The 14,962-nt window shown below is 47.4% G+C and overlaps 1 protein-coding gene and 1 non-coding gene across 4 annotated transcripts; both read right to left on the bottom strand.

Annotated features, from left to right (window-relative positions):
• Positions 1–6,914: 6,914 nt before the first annotated feature.
• Positions 6,915–14,480, bottom strand: EIF5 (eukaryotic translation initiation factor 5). Of its 3 annotated transcripts, XM_031592947.2 has the most exons (12): positions 14,184–14,480; positions 13,819–14,010; positions 11,619–11,898; positions 11,281–11,362; positions 10,871–11,043; positions 10,449–10,560; positions 9,596–9,735; positions 8,917–9,075; positions 8,563–8,724; positions 8,143–8,307; positions 7,772–7,906; positions 6,915–7,311 (listed from the first exon to the last, which is right to left on the bottom strand). In XM_031592947.2, the coding sequence occupies exons 3-12, from the start codon at positions 11,688–11,690 to the stop codon at positions 7,219–7,221; spliced, it is 1,293 nt and encodes a 430-aa protein (XP_031448807.1). In that variant the 5' UTR covers positions 11,691–11,898; positions 13,819–14,010; positions 14,184–14,480; the 3' UTR covers positions 6,915–7,218. The 3 variants fall into 3 exon arrangements, with proteins under 3 accessions (XP_031448807.1, XP_089997811.1, XP_031448808.1); XM_090141685.1 differs by lacking the exon at positions 14,184–14,480 and having other exon boundaries at positions 13,819–14,144; XM_031592948.2 differs by lacking the exons at positions 13,819–14,010; positions 14,184–14,480 and adding an exon at positions 13,045–13,766.
• Positions 9,946–10,069, bottom strand: LOC116228982 (small nucleolar RNA SNORA28). The gene has a single exon (XR_004166916.2). It is a non-coding gene; the product is annotated as a small nucleolar RNA SNORA28 (small nucleolar RNA).
• Positions 14,481–14,962: the final 482 nt, after the last annotated feature.

Here is a 14,962-nt window from a genome sequence, read left to right as displayed (position 1 = left end):
GGAGTGCCTCGTGCAGGGAGCACCCAGCTCCTGCAGATGGCCAGGATGGGAGATGAGGGCGAGTCAGCCCTGCCCACACAGCCAGCCCCACAGCTATCATGCCATGCCGAAATACATTGAAATCACTGAATTAGAGTTAGACTAGCAGGTTTTGCTTCTCTGACACTGGCAGGGCTATAAATTCAGTGCTCTGACAGCACCCAAAAGCCCTCCCTGGAAATGCAGGCCATGCTTGTTTGCAGAGAGCTTAGAAGGACATGAATTAAAAAAAAAAAAAAGCTTTTAAATAAAGATACCAAACCAAACACAACCCAAATAACCCTGCCGTCTCCATCTATCACGAAGAAGGATTATCCTCCCATTTCCCAGAGTCTCACAAAGACTCCACTCGCTGCCACCTGAAGGCTCTGCCTGTTCTGCAGGATGCAGCTTCCCTGCTGGGCCTGCCTGCCCTCACAGCCGGGTGTGAGCTGCAGGGATCAGCCTCTGCTCATCAGGGAGCTGAATCACAGAATCGCAGAATGGCCAGGGTCAGAAGGGACCTCAAGGATCATGAATCTCCAACCCCCTGCCACATGCAGGGCCACCAACCTCCTCATTTAATGCTAGACCAGGCTGCCCAGGGCCCCATCCAACCTGGCCTTGAACACCTCCAGGGACAGGGCATCCACAACCTCTCTGGGCAGCCTGTTCCAGTACCTCACCACTCTCTCTGTAAAGAACTTTTCCCTGATGTCCAACCTAAATCTTCTCTCCCTCGACTTCAAACCATTTCCCATTGCCCTGCACTTATCTACCCTTTCAAAGAGTTGATTCCCCTCCTGTTTGTAGGCTCCCTTTAGGTACTGAAAGGCTGCAATGAGGTCACCCCGCAGCCTTCTTTTCTCCAGGCTGAACAAGCCCAGCTCCCTCAGCCTGTCCTCATAGGGGAGGTGCTCCAGCCCCCTGATCATCTTCGTGGCCCTCCTCTGGACCCTCTCCAACAGCTCCCTGTCTTTTTTGTACTGGGGGCTCCAGACGTGGACGCAGTACTCCAGGTGGAGCCTCACAAGAGCAGAGTAGAGGAGGAAACCGAATCCAACCGTCGGGCTGAGCCATGCCCGCATGCGTTACAGGGTGCAGGGCTTTAAGGTCATCCGTTCCTGCATGGCACTGCACGGGCTGCAGCTCAGCGAACAACTCGTTTACACCTCCCAGAGGATAATTCCGATACACAGACTCTGGGTGCTGCAGGAGGGGCTGAATATTGGAGAGGGAACCATTATTTTATTTTATCTTCATTTTATTTTATTTTATTTTACTCTGCTCCCTGCCGCAGCCACACGCCGCCGGCGGCTCTGGTGCACGGGCGCCCCCTGGCGGCTGCGCCAGGACCGCGGAGCCGCGCAGCTCCGTGAGCTCCAACCCGCGGTCAGATGGCTGCGCGTCGGTTCCCGTGGGAAGGGTCTGGGCATGAGGCGGGAGCACGGGGATCCAACCCCGCTGGGCGAAGGCCCCAAGGAGCACCTGGCCTCCTTGATCCGAGCGCGAGGGCGCGTGTGCGCCGCTGAGGAAGGGGGAGGTGAGGGGAAGGCGGCTGCCGTCCCTCATTGCCCCCGGCCAGCCTGCGCGCTGCAGGTTGTGTCATGAGCGCGGCCGCTCCTTCCCCATCCGGCTCGGCACGCATCTGCGGCTTTTCCTGCAGAACGGGTTTTCTGGCGTAACGATACCACTGCTTCTCTCTGCCTTCCACTCCCACCTCCCAGCACTGAAATAAAGGAACAAAGGAGGCGACGGTATCATAAAAGACTGCGTTAAACAAAGAACCAGCAGTCGTTAATAGCTTGCCCTCATGGAGCCCCACAGCTTCCCAGCGAACATCACCAGGCGCCCCCCAGAAAAGGCTGTAATGACAGCCAGGTAGCAGCTCTCACACCTCTCCTCCCATCGGAACGCTCCGTTCCCCCTCGGTGACTCAGATAAAACCATCCCCTCACCCCACCGTGAACCACAGCCACTTCCCCCTCCTGCCTTCCTGCTCACTGAGCAGCACCGGGATGGATCTGGCCTTGGCCATAGAGCTGCCCCCACTTCCCTCGTGTTTCCCTCCAGCCCGAATCTCCCTCCTGAACCTCGAAGGGGCTGCTCCTCTTTTCTGGCACGAAGAGCAACCAGGTGGGCTCGCTGCCTCCCACTGCCTCTGTTTTTAATCAGCATGGCCGCACAGGAGATTAGTTCTGCTTACGTTACTACTACTTATGATGATTTTTCTTTCATTTCTTCAGCAAGTCATAAGCCCTGCTACTCCATAAAAGCCTGAACTGCTCCATTCTCTGTCATATGAAGGTGTTCTTCTGTGACCTCTGTTAAGCAGGACACAGCCTGCTTACACTGTGTGGAGGTTTCAATTCTGGTGGTCTGTGCCACCAACGGGGACTTGGCTCCTCTGGAAGTGGTGCCCTCTGGGCAGCAGCTCAGGTGGATGAATGTCTGGCCTCAGCCTGAACCCACGGGGATCTGGCTGAGGCATTTTCCTGTGATCACAGCTGTGCTCTGGTTATCCATTTCACCCCTATGTGTGCTTGCCCACCATCCATAGCCACCCTAGTCATGGCACCTCCATCCACGTCCACCTGGCTCACCATATGCTGCATATGGACACAGGCTGGGCAGGAGACAGAAGCCCTTCAGCCCAGCTTTCCCGGCAGCAGAGATCAAGTGAAAAAGCCTCTGTGTTTTTATCTAATATTTTTCTATGTGAACTACGCTGCTGACATCTTATAACTTTGGCTGTAAGAGCGACTCTTAAATTAGCAGTTCCCCATCAGTGCAGGAATGGATAATATACTCGTTTCCTCACATTTCTTTTAAAGGTGCCAGATGACTTCCTTAATGACACAGATACAAATCCAGGCTAACTCCATTGACGTCAGTGTTGCTAGCTGGGTTTTATTAGTAGCAGATCAATATAAAAATCAGTCAGGATCAAGCAAAACTTTGGAGCGAGTGATGCAAACACCCACACAAAGCTCCCAGTGCTGCTGCTTCCCTTATTTGCAATAATATATATTTATATATAACCGCTGATGTGTCCTGGACCCCAGATTCAAACCAGAGCTCCTCTTTGCTTTATTTGTTCCTCTCTCAATAAGAAAATGCTGTGCATAACATACATCTAACAGCACAGTGATAAGATTAGAAATCGAATAAACTCCACTCTCCACCTGCAACCTTGGAAAACAACAGGCCCTGAGAGCAGGACCAGGCTCTGCAGCCTTTCCCCCGCCTCACAGGTGCTGGGCTGCTGGTGTTCAAGGGCAGCTCCAACACGGTGCAGCTGAGTGACCTTGGAGCTGAGCAGTGCGGGAGGAGCTGGGAGAGGCCCTGCCTGCCCCTGCCATGCACCCTGCTGGTCCCAGCCATGCCTGCTGCCCGGGCTGCCAGCCTTCACCCCGTGCTGTTCCACCATTGCAGACTTGCACGGCCAAGGAACAAGATGATTATCTTCAGCAGGTTGACAACACGATCAGCCCACCAAGCACGTAAGTAATCAATCCCAGTGGCTCCAACAAATTTATAAAACTGAAGCTGAAAGTTAAGCACGCAGACAGTGTTTCATAGATAAGGCTTTAAAGAGCAATGTTTTAAGCTGCTTTTTATTGTCTTTCCCTCTGGGTTGTCTGTTCTGCATCTTCACGGTTCAGTGGTGTTACTGAATGCCAAGGAGTCAACTCTCAGCAACAGCCCTCCAAGGCTCTTTCTGAGTAATTAGTTTGAGAAGAAAACAGCTGCCATGGCTTGCAAACCAATTGGTGGGTCAGCAGCTTCTGTTCCTTCCGTCCCTGACACTTCCGTTCTCTGGGAACGCAGAATTGCTGTGATCTTTATTGCTGCACAGCAGCCATCGAGTGAAAGGACAGCTTTGTTACAGATCACTGTTAACTACTGTTCTCCAGTACCTTTTCTTTCAGACATCAAGGTGCAGAACTTGCACAACTGGAACGCTCCCATGTGCTAAGCGCAATTTCATCAGATACAAATCAGCTTGTTTAACTTTGTGGCGTATCAGCACAGCAACAAATCAGCTGAGTGGGAGACATTGGTGAAGATTGGGATCTCTTAGTGAGCATTGCAGCCCAAACAAGAAAGTTCTCAGCAGGGAGGAATGATAGCCCTGTGCATAAAAATAAGATGAAGACATAGGAATGCACACGCTTGAACACTTCAGTTTTTCACTTTGCCATAAGAAGACAGCACAAAAATACCCTTTGCCTGCAGGCCTGTCTGTAGAGTGCCATGAATGGTGGGAACTGGGGTGTGGAGAACAATGTGAGACAGAGAACTGCCACACAGCACATGCAGATGACTGGTTCTGTTTGTGATGCCTCCTATAAGTGGCCCTGCAGAGTGAACCACTGTTTGCATAGATGCCTTCTCTGGAAGTCATGCACTGAGGCTGTACTAATGGGAACAGCCACTGCAATGGGAATTAAAAAGAGTTGAGCATGTTCCTATGCCTATTACAACTGCTTTGGACCACATTTGCCTTATCTTTAGCCATTGCCTCACTACAAGCCTATATGCTCTTGGAGGCAAAGAGCATCCTTTGACATAATACATGTCTATCACATCCATCTGAGTAAAACGCTGACCTCCAATGAAAAGCATTAGGCTCTACGTGATAAAAATAAAGGCAGACAATTTTATTTCTTATACACACAACAGTGATCAAGATTTCAAACCCTGGTTCAAGCTTCTGAGCTTTTTTCATCTGCAATACTGCTGTGCTGCTGCTACCCCGAGCAGCCCATCAGCAAATCTGCTCCCACTGTGCTGGGCACTGACAGGGGCAGCTGAGCTGCAGGAGAGCTCTGGATCGCAGCTCAGGGAGGAAGATGAAGATTTATACAGCCAAGGTTGTGGATCTGATGCTAGACTTCCCACCTGCCAAATCAGTGCATTCACACTGAGGTTTCTAAGGCTGTATAGTATAGAGTGAGGGAAATCACCCAACACTCATTTTTTTCTTTTCAGGTGCCAGGAGTTCCTTTGAAGCTTCAAGCAGATTGCATCTCAATACCCAGCCGCCGTTTTGAATTTCTACTTGTTCCTTTTAATCAGATAGCAGCAATAAATTCAAAGACTGGGGAAACTCCTTAGACGGATTTCTTCTCTAAAGAAATGCTAACAAAACAAACATCCATTTTCATTAACTGGTGGAATCCCTGATTATCTGAGATGAAAACATCAATGCATAAGCAAAGATAGGGTTGGAAGTGCAGCACAGTGCCAGGAATTTCACGCTCCAGCCTCACTGTTCTTAGGATGTGTCTATTAGGGTGCAGCTTTATAACACACTTAGTCTGATCCACCTAATGTGCTACTAAAGGAATGCTTTCACTCACTGTTTTCTCCCACCATACGTTTATAGCAAGTCTACCATCATACAGCTTTGTTATGATTTCACCAGTTCACTAATCCAAGGGAAAGCTGCTTTTAGAGAGTTTATTTCCTAAGTTCCCTTCTGGAAGGAACAGGTCTGCCTTGCCAGTCACTAGGTCTGGAGTGGAAAGAGAAATCTCCTTTAGTGGCTGCCTATAATCACAATCAAATCTGTTTTGAAGCAAAAGCAGCTACACCCTGGCAGGGACTTCACCATATGGCAGGTGGTAGCAGCCACCGCTGCATAACCCCTGCTTTAAGAAGAGTGCAGTCTTCTGGTCACTCAGGACACAGGAGCAATCTGGCTCTGCAAAGCTCTATCTGCAAACTGTCAGTACAGATCAAGCCATTACTTTGGTAAATGACCCTGACCTACACTCACTAGGAGTCAGGCTCCATTTGTTCTCTTGGAACTGCCCATCCTTCATAGAACTCAGCACTGCAGATGAAATGTAATCCTGGGAACATGCAAGACTTTACATTCCCTCCATAAGCTGAAACTCTGCTTAGAAAGGCAAAGCCTGCTGTTCCAAGCTAGGAAGAAGACCAGGCTGAAACTCCACTGAAAACTAGACAGCATTAACTGTTTCCTTTTAAGCTTCTGTCACCCCTGCAGGTCAGCCTTTTGCTTTTATAAAAGCAATACAAATTCCAGTCTCTTAATTGCTACCTACATAAACCAAAAAATGCCCATATAATTTGCTACCATAGTAGCAGGCAAAAATCATTAGCTCTGCAACAGCTACCCTCTAATACATACAGCTGTATTTGATCTTTGCTTTCCACACCCAACTCCAGCAGGGCAGGCAAAAACGCTGGTAATGATGTGCTCACAACTATCACACAACGGAAGTGTGTGCCTGTACCAGGAAAGAGAAATATCTTCTGGAAAGGTCACACAGGGATTAGTAACCCACTTTCCACATTCCCAACAAGTCTAACAACTGACAATTATTTTTGAAATACAGGAAAAGTGCCAGGACTAACCTCCCACTTAGAAGTCACACTCTGTATTACTGCAGTAACACACCTCCCTGGCACCTGTGGCAACTTCACCCCACCTCTCTAACACAGCCTGCCCAACACACGAGTGCTGACAACTTGAATTCAGGATCACCTGCAATGCAGTACTCAGTTCACAGCCCTACACCCAACTACTGTGGGGAGTCAAACCTGAAGCTCTTAAACAGCAAACAAAATCTTCCCCTTGCTTTAAGCCTGCTCTCTGCTCACACTACTGATTTCTCAGGACTAGCACTACCCACACCACCAGCAGTGCTCAAAGCACCCCCTATGAATTTATTGGAGTTACTGAAAAGCTCATAGACAGTTTGTGCTAAATTTAAGACAAAACATTTTCTCTCATACCTTAGCATGTCTTTGATCCAAGATAATTCATTATCACACCCACCCATGTTGCACTGTTCCACCAGGGAAATTGCACCAACTTGTGTAAATACTTACTTGGGAAAAAAAAAAAAGCTGAGGCATGATTGAAGATTGACCAAAACCAAATCCTTTATTTCTGTAACTGTATAAATGTGCTCCAAGTATGTGTCCAACACAAGTTAGAAAAACAAAACAGAACATGCCATTTGCAAACTAGATCAGTTCATTGATGTGCTGACTCCTTGGTATTAGGCTTAGTTACACAAGACCAGTCACAGTAAAAAGATACATTTTAGAGTACAAAGAGTAGCAGGATGTTAAGCCATTTCAGTTTGTGCACATACAAGTCACACTTCTGGCAGAAAACGCAGAGAAGTTTGATTATGCTGGAAGCTATGCTGCATCACTTTAAATGGCATCAATATCAATATCATCATCTTTATTGTTTGCAGGCTTCACAGTTTCAACTTTAGGTACACTGGCAGTTGTAGAGTATACCACCTGTGGAGACATGAAACATACCTTTACTAGTGCTTAGTGGCAGTGGGCATCATACAGCAATTCTGCTTTATTATTACAAGCAACCAGCATCTATGTGCTCTACAGTTCTCTTTGTCAACAATAATGCTCAGCATGCTGCTGCATTTCTAAATGTAGTGCCCAGCAGCTTCCCATAGGAGACCATTAACTGTAATGGAAATCTAAACACACATGTTGAGACCTCAACTTATACAGGCACAATCAGCTGGATATAGCTAACAGATTCACTTAAGCCTAAGCTGTGAAGAAGAGCCATTTCTCCTTTAATTAACTTCTCTAAGCTTTTCTGAAAGGCTTCCTGCTTTCCAACATTAACAGCAATACAGCATGTGAGCAATGTCATAGTGCACCAAGACCAAGTGCCTCAGGACTGGAGCACACAGGGTTCTGAAGTTATTCAGTGAGAAGAAGCAAGCCTTACCTCTATGTTTTCATCTTCATCCTCTTCTTCATTTCCGGAAGATTCTTCTTCAGCTTCCTTCAGCCATTTAATAAATGGTTCTGCTTTGACACGGATTTCTTTGGCAAGCTCCTTTGAAACATATTTCTTTGAGGCCTGAAAAACAGAAGAACATTCTGCTTAAAACACTGAATTTTATCAGCTCATACAAGAACAGAGCAAGCCAATCTTCACCCTGCCACCTTCAAAACAAGCTGTTTGTGGGAGATCTGTTTCTCCTGAGAACAACTGAAGACATCCGTATGGAAAATTTTACCAGAACAGTAAGATCAGGTACACTGCGCTACATTCAAGTACAAAGCAGGTATAACACGAAATGTTTTTCTTTTTACCTTTTCTGCCCAGCCAAGGATGACCTCTTCTTCTAGAAGATCTGCATCATACATCTCCTTCAAAATATGTGGTATTTTAGAAATAAGCTGAGACTGATGCATGGCCACCACACACTCAAAGCCATGGAGAAGGTACCTCTGAGCTTTCTTGTTATTGTGGCAGAACTAGAGGTGGGATAGAAGAGCAGATAAATTAGCTTTTTTCCTCTCCAGGATGAGCTGTTGCTTCTGATCTTAACTCACTGAGACAGAGTTTACAACCGCCTTATGATCCCTCCCAGTTTTCTCTACTTAGGAAGTACTGGTTTAAAAACGACAAGTCATCTTCCCATAGTACCAAGCAATCCAGAACCAACTCAAGCAGCTGTCACAGAAACCAGACCAGCCATTACCCTGGGTACAGAACAAGAGACAGCTTACACGAAGGAAGTGGCGCCTGTATTTCCTGATCTGTTCGCGAATCTTTTCATCAAAAAGGACTTCAGTCAGAACTAGAGGGCCCATAGCCTTGACATCCAGTCTCTCTGCTTCTGCTACAATGTCCTTGTCAGAAGAATCAATGACACCTTCTTCCTTCTTTTTCTACAAGACAGGAACAGAATGTTTTAAAGCTACTGAAGACTGCATTAATGCTATACCCAGAAAGCCCTGACTAACAGTGAAAGCAGTATTTTGTAGCAGCTCCAGCTTTGGATTGAAAGACTTTTAGAGAAGAAACAAAATAAAAAGCAGCTCACTCTTCATCTTCTTATGAGCATTTTTACATATACCCACCTTCACAAAATCAAATAGTATGTTGACTCTCTCTTCCACTGTTCTTTCTAAGTCTTCACTAAGTGTGAGGTTCTTTGCATGGTCACTGATTTCATCCATTCTACGCCTCTGGGCTTCTTCTGTGGTGTCTTCACCCCAGTCATCATCATCCTCCTCCTCCTTAAAGAGTAAGCAAGAAAAAGTCCAAGAAATTCATACAGTTCTGTATCAAACTTACTAAAATAAATGTTGAATGTTGTCTCTTAGATGCAGATCTGAGAGTATTTTATAGTCAAGTATTTCTGACTCCTCCCTACAGAAACACAACTGATCCTGTAACTACATATTACAGAAATGGAGAAAGCCAATGCAGAAGTTATGCTAACTAAACATGCATCTACAGCCATCTATGGGGTTACTTTCAAGCACTGCCTCACCACTACATAATAAAGCCATTTAGATATAATCCAGATATAATATATTCCTCTATACTTGAGGAATAGCGTACGCAACGTGTAGTTAGCAAGGAGCATGCATGCTAAAGAGTTACTATAGGGGAGGTGCAGGGCTACTTGTACTCCAGTTGCAGATTTTTTAAGTATAGTAAAACTTTGATGCAATGCTGACTAGCAAGGAAGTGATTTTCAGTTTTAAATCAGAGCAAGACACCATACATCCTCATCTCCCCACTTCTACTTACCACAACCTGTGGAGGAGTAATCTCCTCTGGTGGTGGAGGTGGAGGTGTCTCATTGCTGGACACAGAACCATTTTCTTTGTCCTTGCCTTTTCTATTTTTCTTCTCCTTTTCTTTCTTCCCTGTACCAGTGTCACCACTTTCTGAAAACAAATTTCAGTGTATTAGCTTCCTCTATCTCACGAAGTCCCTGTGCTACTGCACTGCTACTGAACTCTCAAGGGAAACTGATTCAGTGTTTTTATAGCAGCAAGTTATGCATGCTTACTGTTCCGAATACATATGGAGACAGCATACATTGTTTAGAAAAACCCATGGCTCTAGCAAAGTCCAGTTTCTTATCGCAAAGTAAGGCTGTACAAGTCCATATAACAAGTGACCTCACAAAGCAGAGATCCCCGGAATAGGTTAGACTTTTCTAATTTAGCAAGCTTAAATTGCAGCAGGCAACCAAATGCTTACTACAGAGTGTTGCTTGCACAGAGTAAGTTGTCCACTGTAGTTCATGTTTATTATATGGCTTTTGCTTCCTATCCTTCTGCTTCAAGCTGACTTAACCAGAAATCAACATTGGGCACCTGCTGACTAACATCCTAGGAAGTTTTGTCCTGTCTAGGCAAATAAAATTAGTCAGATACTTGTACTTGAGCAGCCAGTTCTCTTGCATCCTTTCCACATCTGAACTATGAACAGAGCTATTCACCCAACCCACAGACACACGCTAGCAGTATACCAGAGCATGTCTACAGTTTACTCAGAAATAGGCTATTTGCTTTTCTACTTGATAAACAGCACTCACACTGGGAAAAAGCTCCTTTTTAATTACCTCCTCACAAATAAGGGCACACACACTTACCAGGTGGGTTTTTGAGAATGAATGTGCAGAGTTTATGGTTTGTATCAAGCATGCCTCGATAGCCACAGGCTTTGCAAGAGTTACCTATAGTTTGTTTCTTAGGATTGACATGCTGTAAGAAAGAACAAACTCCAGTAAAAATACAAAACAGATACACATTAAAGCCTACACCCAGTATTTACCCTGTAATCTCCTAGGATTAAATCATGCTTTCATCAGCCCTAACAGAGCTTGAGTTTAAACAAGCAGTTTAGCCAAGAAGTTTTGAACCACTGTAAACCTACAGCCTAAGTTGAATAGCAAAAAAAGCAGATTTCTCTAAATTGTTATTCCAGTCAGCTTTTAAAATCTACACTATTTCCACCAACCCTAAACATAGTGTTTTTGTACTGTTACCATTCATACAGATAGAGAGCACTCACCAGATCAGTTTCAGGATTCTCACACTCAGGACAGAGAACAAATTTTTTAATGAATCCATCCAACATGTCTTGCAGCTTATTCGCCTCATGAGATCCATTGACAATGTAACGGTCATTCTTAACATCAAACTGGGTCTGTGCTCCCAGCTCACAACCAAAAAATTTGGTAGGATCTGTAAATAAAGTGAAATAACCACCGCTGTCTTTAAGTTTTCATTGTTGATTGAAAAAAAGAAAAAAAAATCAAATAAATAAGCCACTGCTGCTTTCTCCTACTTTCCCTTTACTGTCTTCCTAATAAATCTTGAGAAAAAACTACTTAGCACTAACAACTTCAAATCAAAGTGAAAGCATTAAAAAAAAACAAAAAAAAACTTTAACCATACTGCATCACTGCACAGAGTACTTACACGTTGGAGGCCGATTAAGCGCCTTTGCAACGTCAACCATGTTGACTATAACCGTCTTTATTCCATTTCCTTTGCCCTCAACCTTTAAAAAAAAAGAAGTCAAAAAAGTTAGAACGACCACAACAGCCCAACCCAGTGTGTATTTCCCATCTTACTATACCTAAATTCTGCTTTGAAGGGTCTGCTTAAGAGGCATTAATGTACGATTAGCCCAGACAGAAAGAGTGACATCCACTCCCTACAACTGGCTAGGGTTGATATCATTACCTCAATTCCTTTACATAGAAAGCAACCAATGTGAAACCCTACCTACTTATCACTAACAGTTATTAAGTTACCTTGGCAATCAGACGGGGCATTTTGTAGCGATAGAACTGATCTGAAACACTGCGGTTGACGTTGACAGACATTTTGCCTTATTAGTAGCTTTATCAATAAGATGAAGAGATCTTTGATTGCAGTTTTTTGGTATCTTCTGTCTGGAGAAGACGGGATGACATAAACGACTGCAAGAGTTCTCGGTCTCTGACATGAAAAAATTTTCGCCACTGAGGCTGTAAGGTTCTTGCTTGTATGCTATGTTTCCCCAATACAGGTACCAGTGGCTGCGCAACAGCTCTGCAAGCATTAACAGACAGAGAAGTAAAAAGTTTATCTCAATATATACCAATAAAACCTTACTGTATGATGAACTATATTTATGGGTAGGGAACTAAGTTCATTACCTGTGAAGCTTAAGATAATAACCTTGAACTGCACTCCTGAATAACTTTTCCTCACATACACTACAGAGCTTTAAATCCTCTTCTACCTTACTCCCCAAAAAACAATGGGCAACTAAACAGTATTTTCTGTACAGTTAACTCCCAAGACTGCCATGATCAGTAAGGAAGGGAAAGGAACACTGCCCAATTAACAAAGACCAAGGGCTCTTACACTAAGTTCACGTGATATACTCCAGGCTAAAGTGGAAGAAAAATCTGGAATACAGTTTCGAATTCTGCATCATAGCATGAACCTATTACATAAACCATACTCTGTCAGAATACTGAGGCATATCCATAAGGTGAAGCAGCAGCGATCTGCAGTCCAACAGAACTTTTACATGGCTTACCAGTTTTCTGGCTCAGAGCGTAAAATTAGGTTGTTCTCCCTCTCACTTATGGATTCTCATAGCAGCTTCTGTGGAGTTTTGATTTAACAATAAGCCTGATAAAAGTCTGACACAAGTTGCTTTACTGTAGAAAGCCTAACAATGCAGAGGTACAGAGCAGTGCAACAGCTTTTCCAGTTCATATTTTTCTTGGGGGAAGGAGGATGAATCCTATTATTAAAGTTGCCTTAAGCAGTATTTACATATTTAAGTTAACATGTGCCCCTGTAATCAGATCTGAAGTTACGTAAGCCACAACTGGTTGACTAAACTGGCAGCCCTGCCTGCAGCATGCTCGCTTTGACACGTCACCATGTTATCGTTAATGACAGAAGTGTTGACACATTAAAATAGACTCCTTTATGTTCCTGTGTAAGAGCACAATCCCATGTAGAGTCCCTCCGCTCAGGTTTACAAATCCTTCCACGAAAAGCAAACAGATACACGTACACCATATATTCCACATTTGTCCCAATGCAGCTTTACCCTTCTTCAGCAAAAGCCGCCCCAAGGATTTTGTTTCAGGCACGAGGTTTCCTTCCCCAGAATGGCTAAAAAAGAGCCCCCACGTGACCCGACCACGCGCCTGAGAAGCGCTGAGGAAGCAGTACCTCTCTGCGTGAGCTAGCACAGCTAACGTGTCGTTTCCCCTCCTTCTAGCTCACGGCTTTTGTCTGCGGGCTGCAGGCTGAAGCTCCCTCTCCTGGTCCCCGGGACACCTCCCCCCAAATACGCCGCGCACAGAGGGGAGGGGAAAAAAGAAAAAAAAAAAAAGCGGGAACGCAGAGCTCTCAGCAACACCACTCCCCGCCCCACTCGGGCCCGTGATGAGTCATAAATGCAGCAATTAAGCACTGACTCAGCCCTGGAATAGACCGGGGGGGAGGAGGGGAACCTCCAACTGCGCATGCGTTCCCCAGCTCTAAAGGGGGGGATGCTCCCCGCGCGCCTCGCCGCCTCTCCCCCCCCAATTCCCTCCGCCGGCGAAGCGGGCGCCCCCTCCCCCCGCAGCGCCTGTAACTGCGCCACAGCTCCCCCCCGCCTCGCGCTCCCCCCCAACCGCCCACAGCGCGGGGAGGCGCGGCCCGGCCGCCGCCATCTTGTCTTGTCGCATGGCGCAGGGGGTGGGTGGGGAGAAAAAAAAATCGAGCGTAAGAAAATAACGCGGAGGAAAAACAGCCGGCAGAAACATCAAACCAACGAAGGCGAGACGTTAACGTGCCAGTTCTGGTATCTTCCCCTACCCGGAGGGCCCCGGGCACAACTCCTCGCAGCCGCCCGCCCTCCAACGGCAGCCCAGCCCAGCCCGCTCGCCCCTTCCCAGGGCCCAGCCGCCCTCCCAGCCCCGCTGCCCTCACCCGCTCCACCTCTAGACCCACGCTCACCGTTTTCGTCCAATAAAGACATAAACCCAACGCTGCTCGCCCTGGGCTGCGATGAAGCCGAGTGTGCGAGGAGAACAGGGCCGTGCGGCGCTTATATCCGGGCGGGGGAGGAGGCGGAGGCGGACGCCGCAGCCTCCGGGTCCGGGCGTCCTGTGACGGGCGTTATCAGCAGGGACAGCAGTGCCGGACAACCTGCGGAGGAGACACAATCAGGGGCATCGTTAGCGCCGGCACCTGTGAGGAGAGGAAGGAGGAGGAGGGGGGAGAAAAGGGGAGGGGGGGGGAGGGAGCTGCGGCGGCCGGCGCGCAGCTCGGGCAGAAGGGGGCGGTTGATGGGACCCCGGCAATGGCTGCCCCGTACTCACCTCTAGAATGTTCTCGCTCTGACTGAACAACGCCAAAGCTGGGATCAATCAGCCAGCGGCGCGCCCCGCCTCCTCAGCCCCTCCATTGGCTCGCCGCTCGCCCTGGGACGAAGCTATTGGCTCAGGGCCCTCCGTACCCTAATCTTATTGGTGAAGGCCACTATCGATCAATCCACCCCTCGCCTCGCTTCCCTCCCTCGTCCCTCCCCCCCAGTGTCCCAAAGGACATCGCGTCTACAGCGGCCGGGTCTCGCGAGATAGCGCGGGACGGCGCTGGGGGGAGCGGCGGGCGCGGGGCTGAGTCAGGGCGCTGGGCTGGGGGCTGTGCGTTTCCCTCGCTTCCCGCTCCCTGTGCTGAGGTTCTCACCCCCTGCCCTGCCCTTTGGGTTCTATTCCCACCTCGGCTTCCTCACAGAGGCGACTTCTGGAAAGGCCTCGGTGCTGCTCGGGTCCTCTGCCAGGAATCCGACGCAGCGAGCATGGAAATGGGGATGGGCTGTGGCTTGTCATACACGGGCAGTGGCCAAACGCTTGAACATCACAGCAACTAATTTGTATTACAAACACTTAAACAATTAAAACGCTGAACGCAGCGTGTCTTTCCCGTACAGCCTGCTTTCAGGGAGTGGGAAAGCACCGATTTGTAGTCACTGCCATAACCACTCAGCTTTGGGTACCTGGGGGTGCTGAGGGTGACCCGAGGCCCTGTGTGCAGTTTGTGTCCTCAGCGTCACACACTGCCAGCCCTCAGCGCCGCTGGGACCTCGCTCTGCCTTTAA

This window comes from Phasianus colchicus, chromosome 5, assembly GCF_987193195.1.
Source record: "Phasianus colchicus chromosome 5, bPhaCol1.hap1.1, whole genome shotgun sequence".
In the NCBI taxonomy this organism is placed as follows: Eukaryota; Metazoa; Chordata; class Aves; order Galliformes; family Phasianidae; genus Phasianus; species Phasianus colchicus.
The sequence above is the reverse complement of the archived record's forward strand: the minus strand, read 5'-3'. Positions and strand labels throughout refer to the sequence as shown.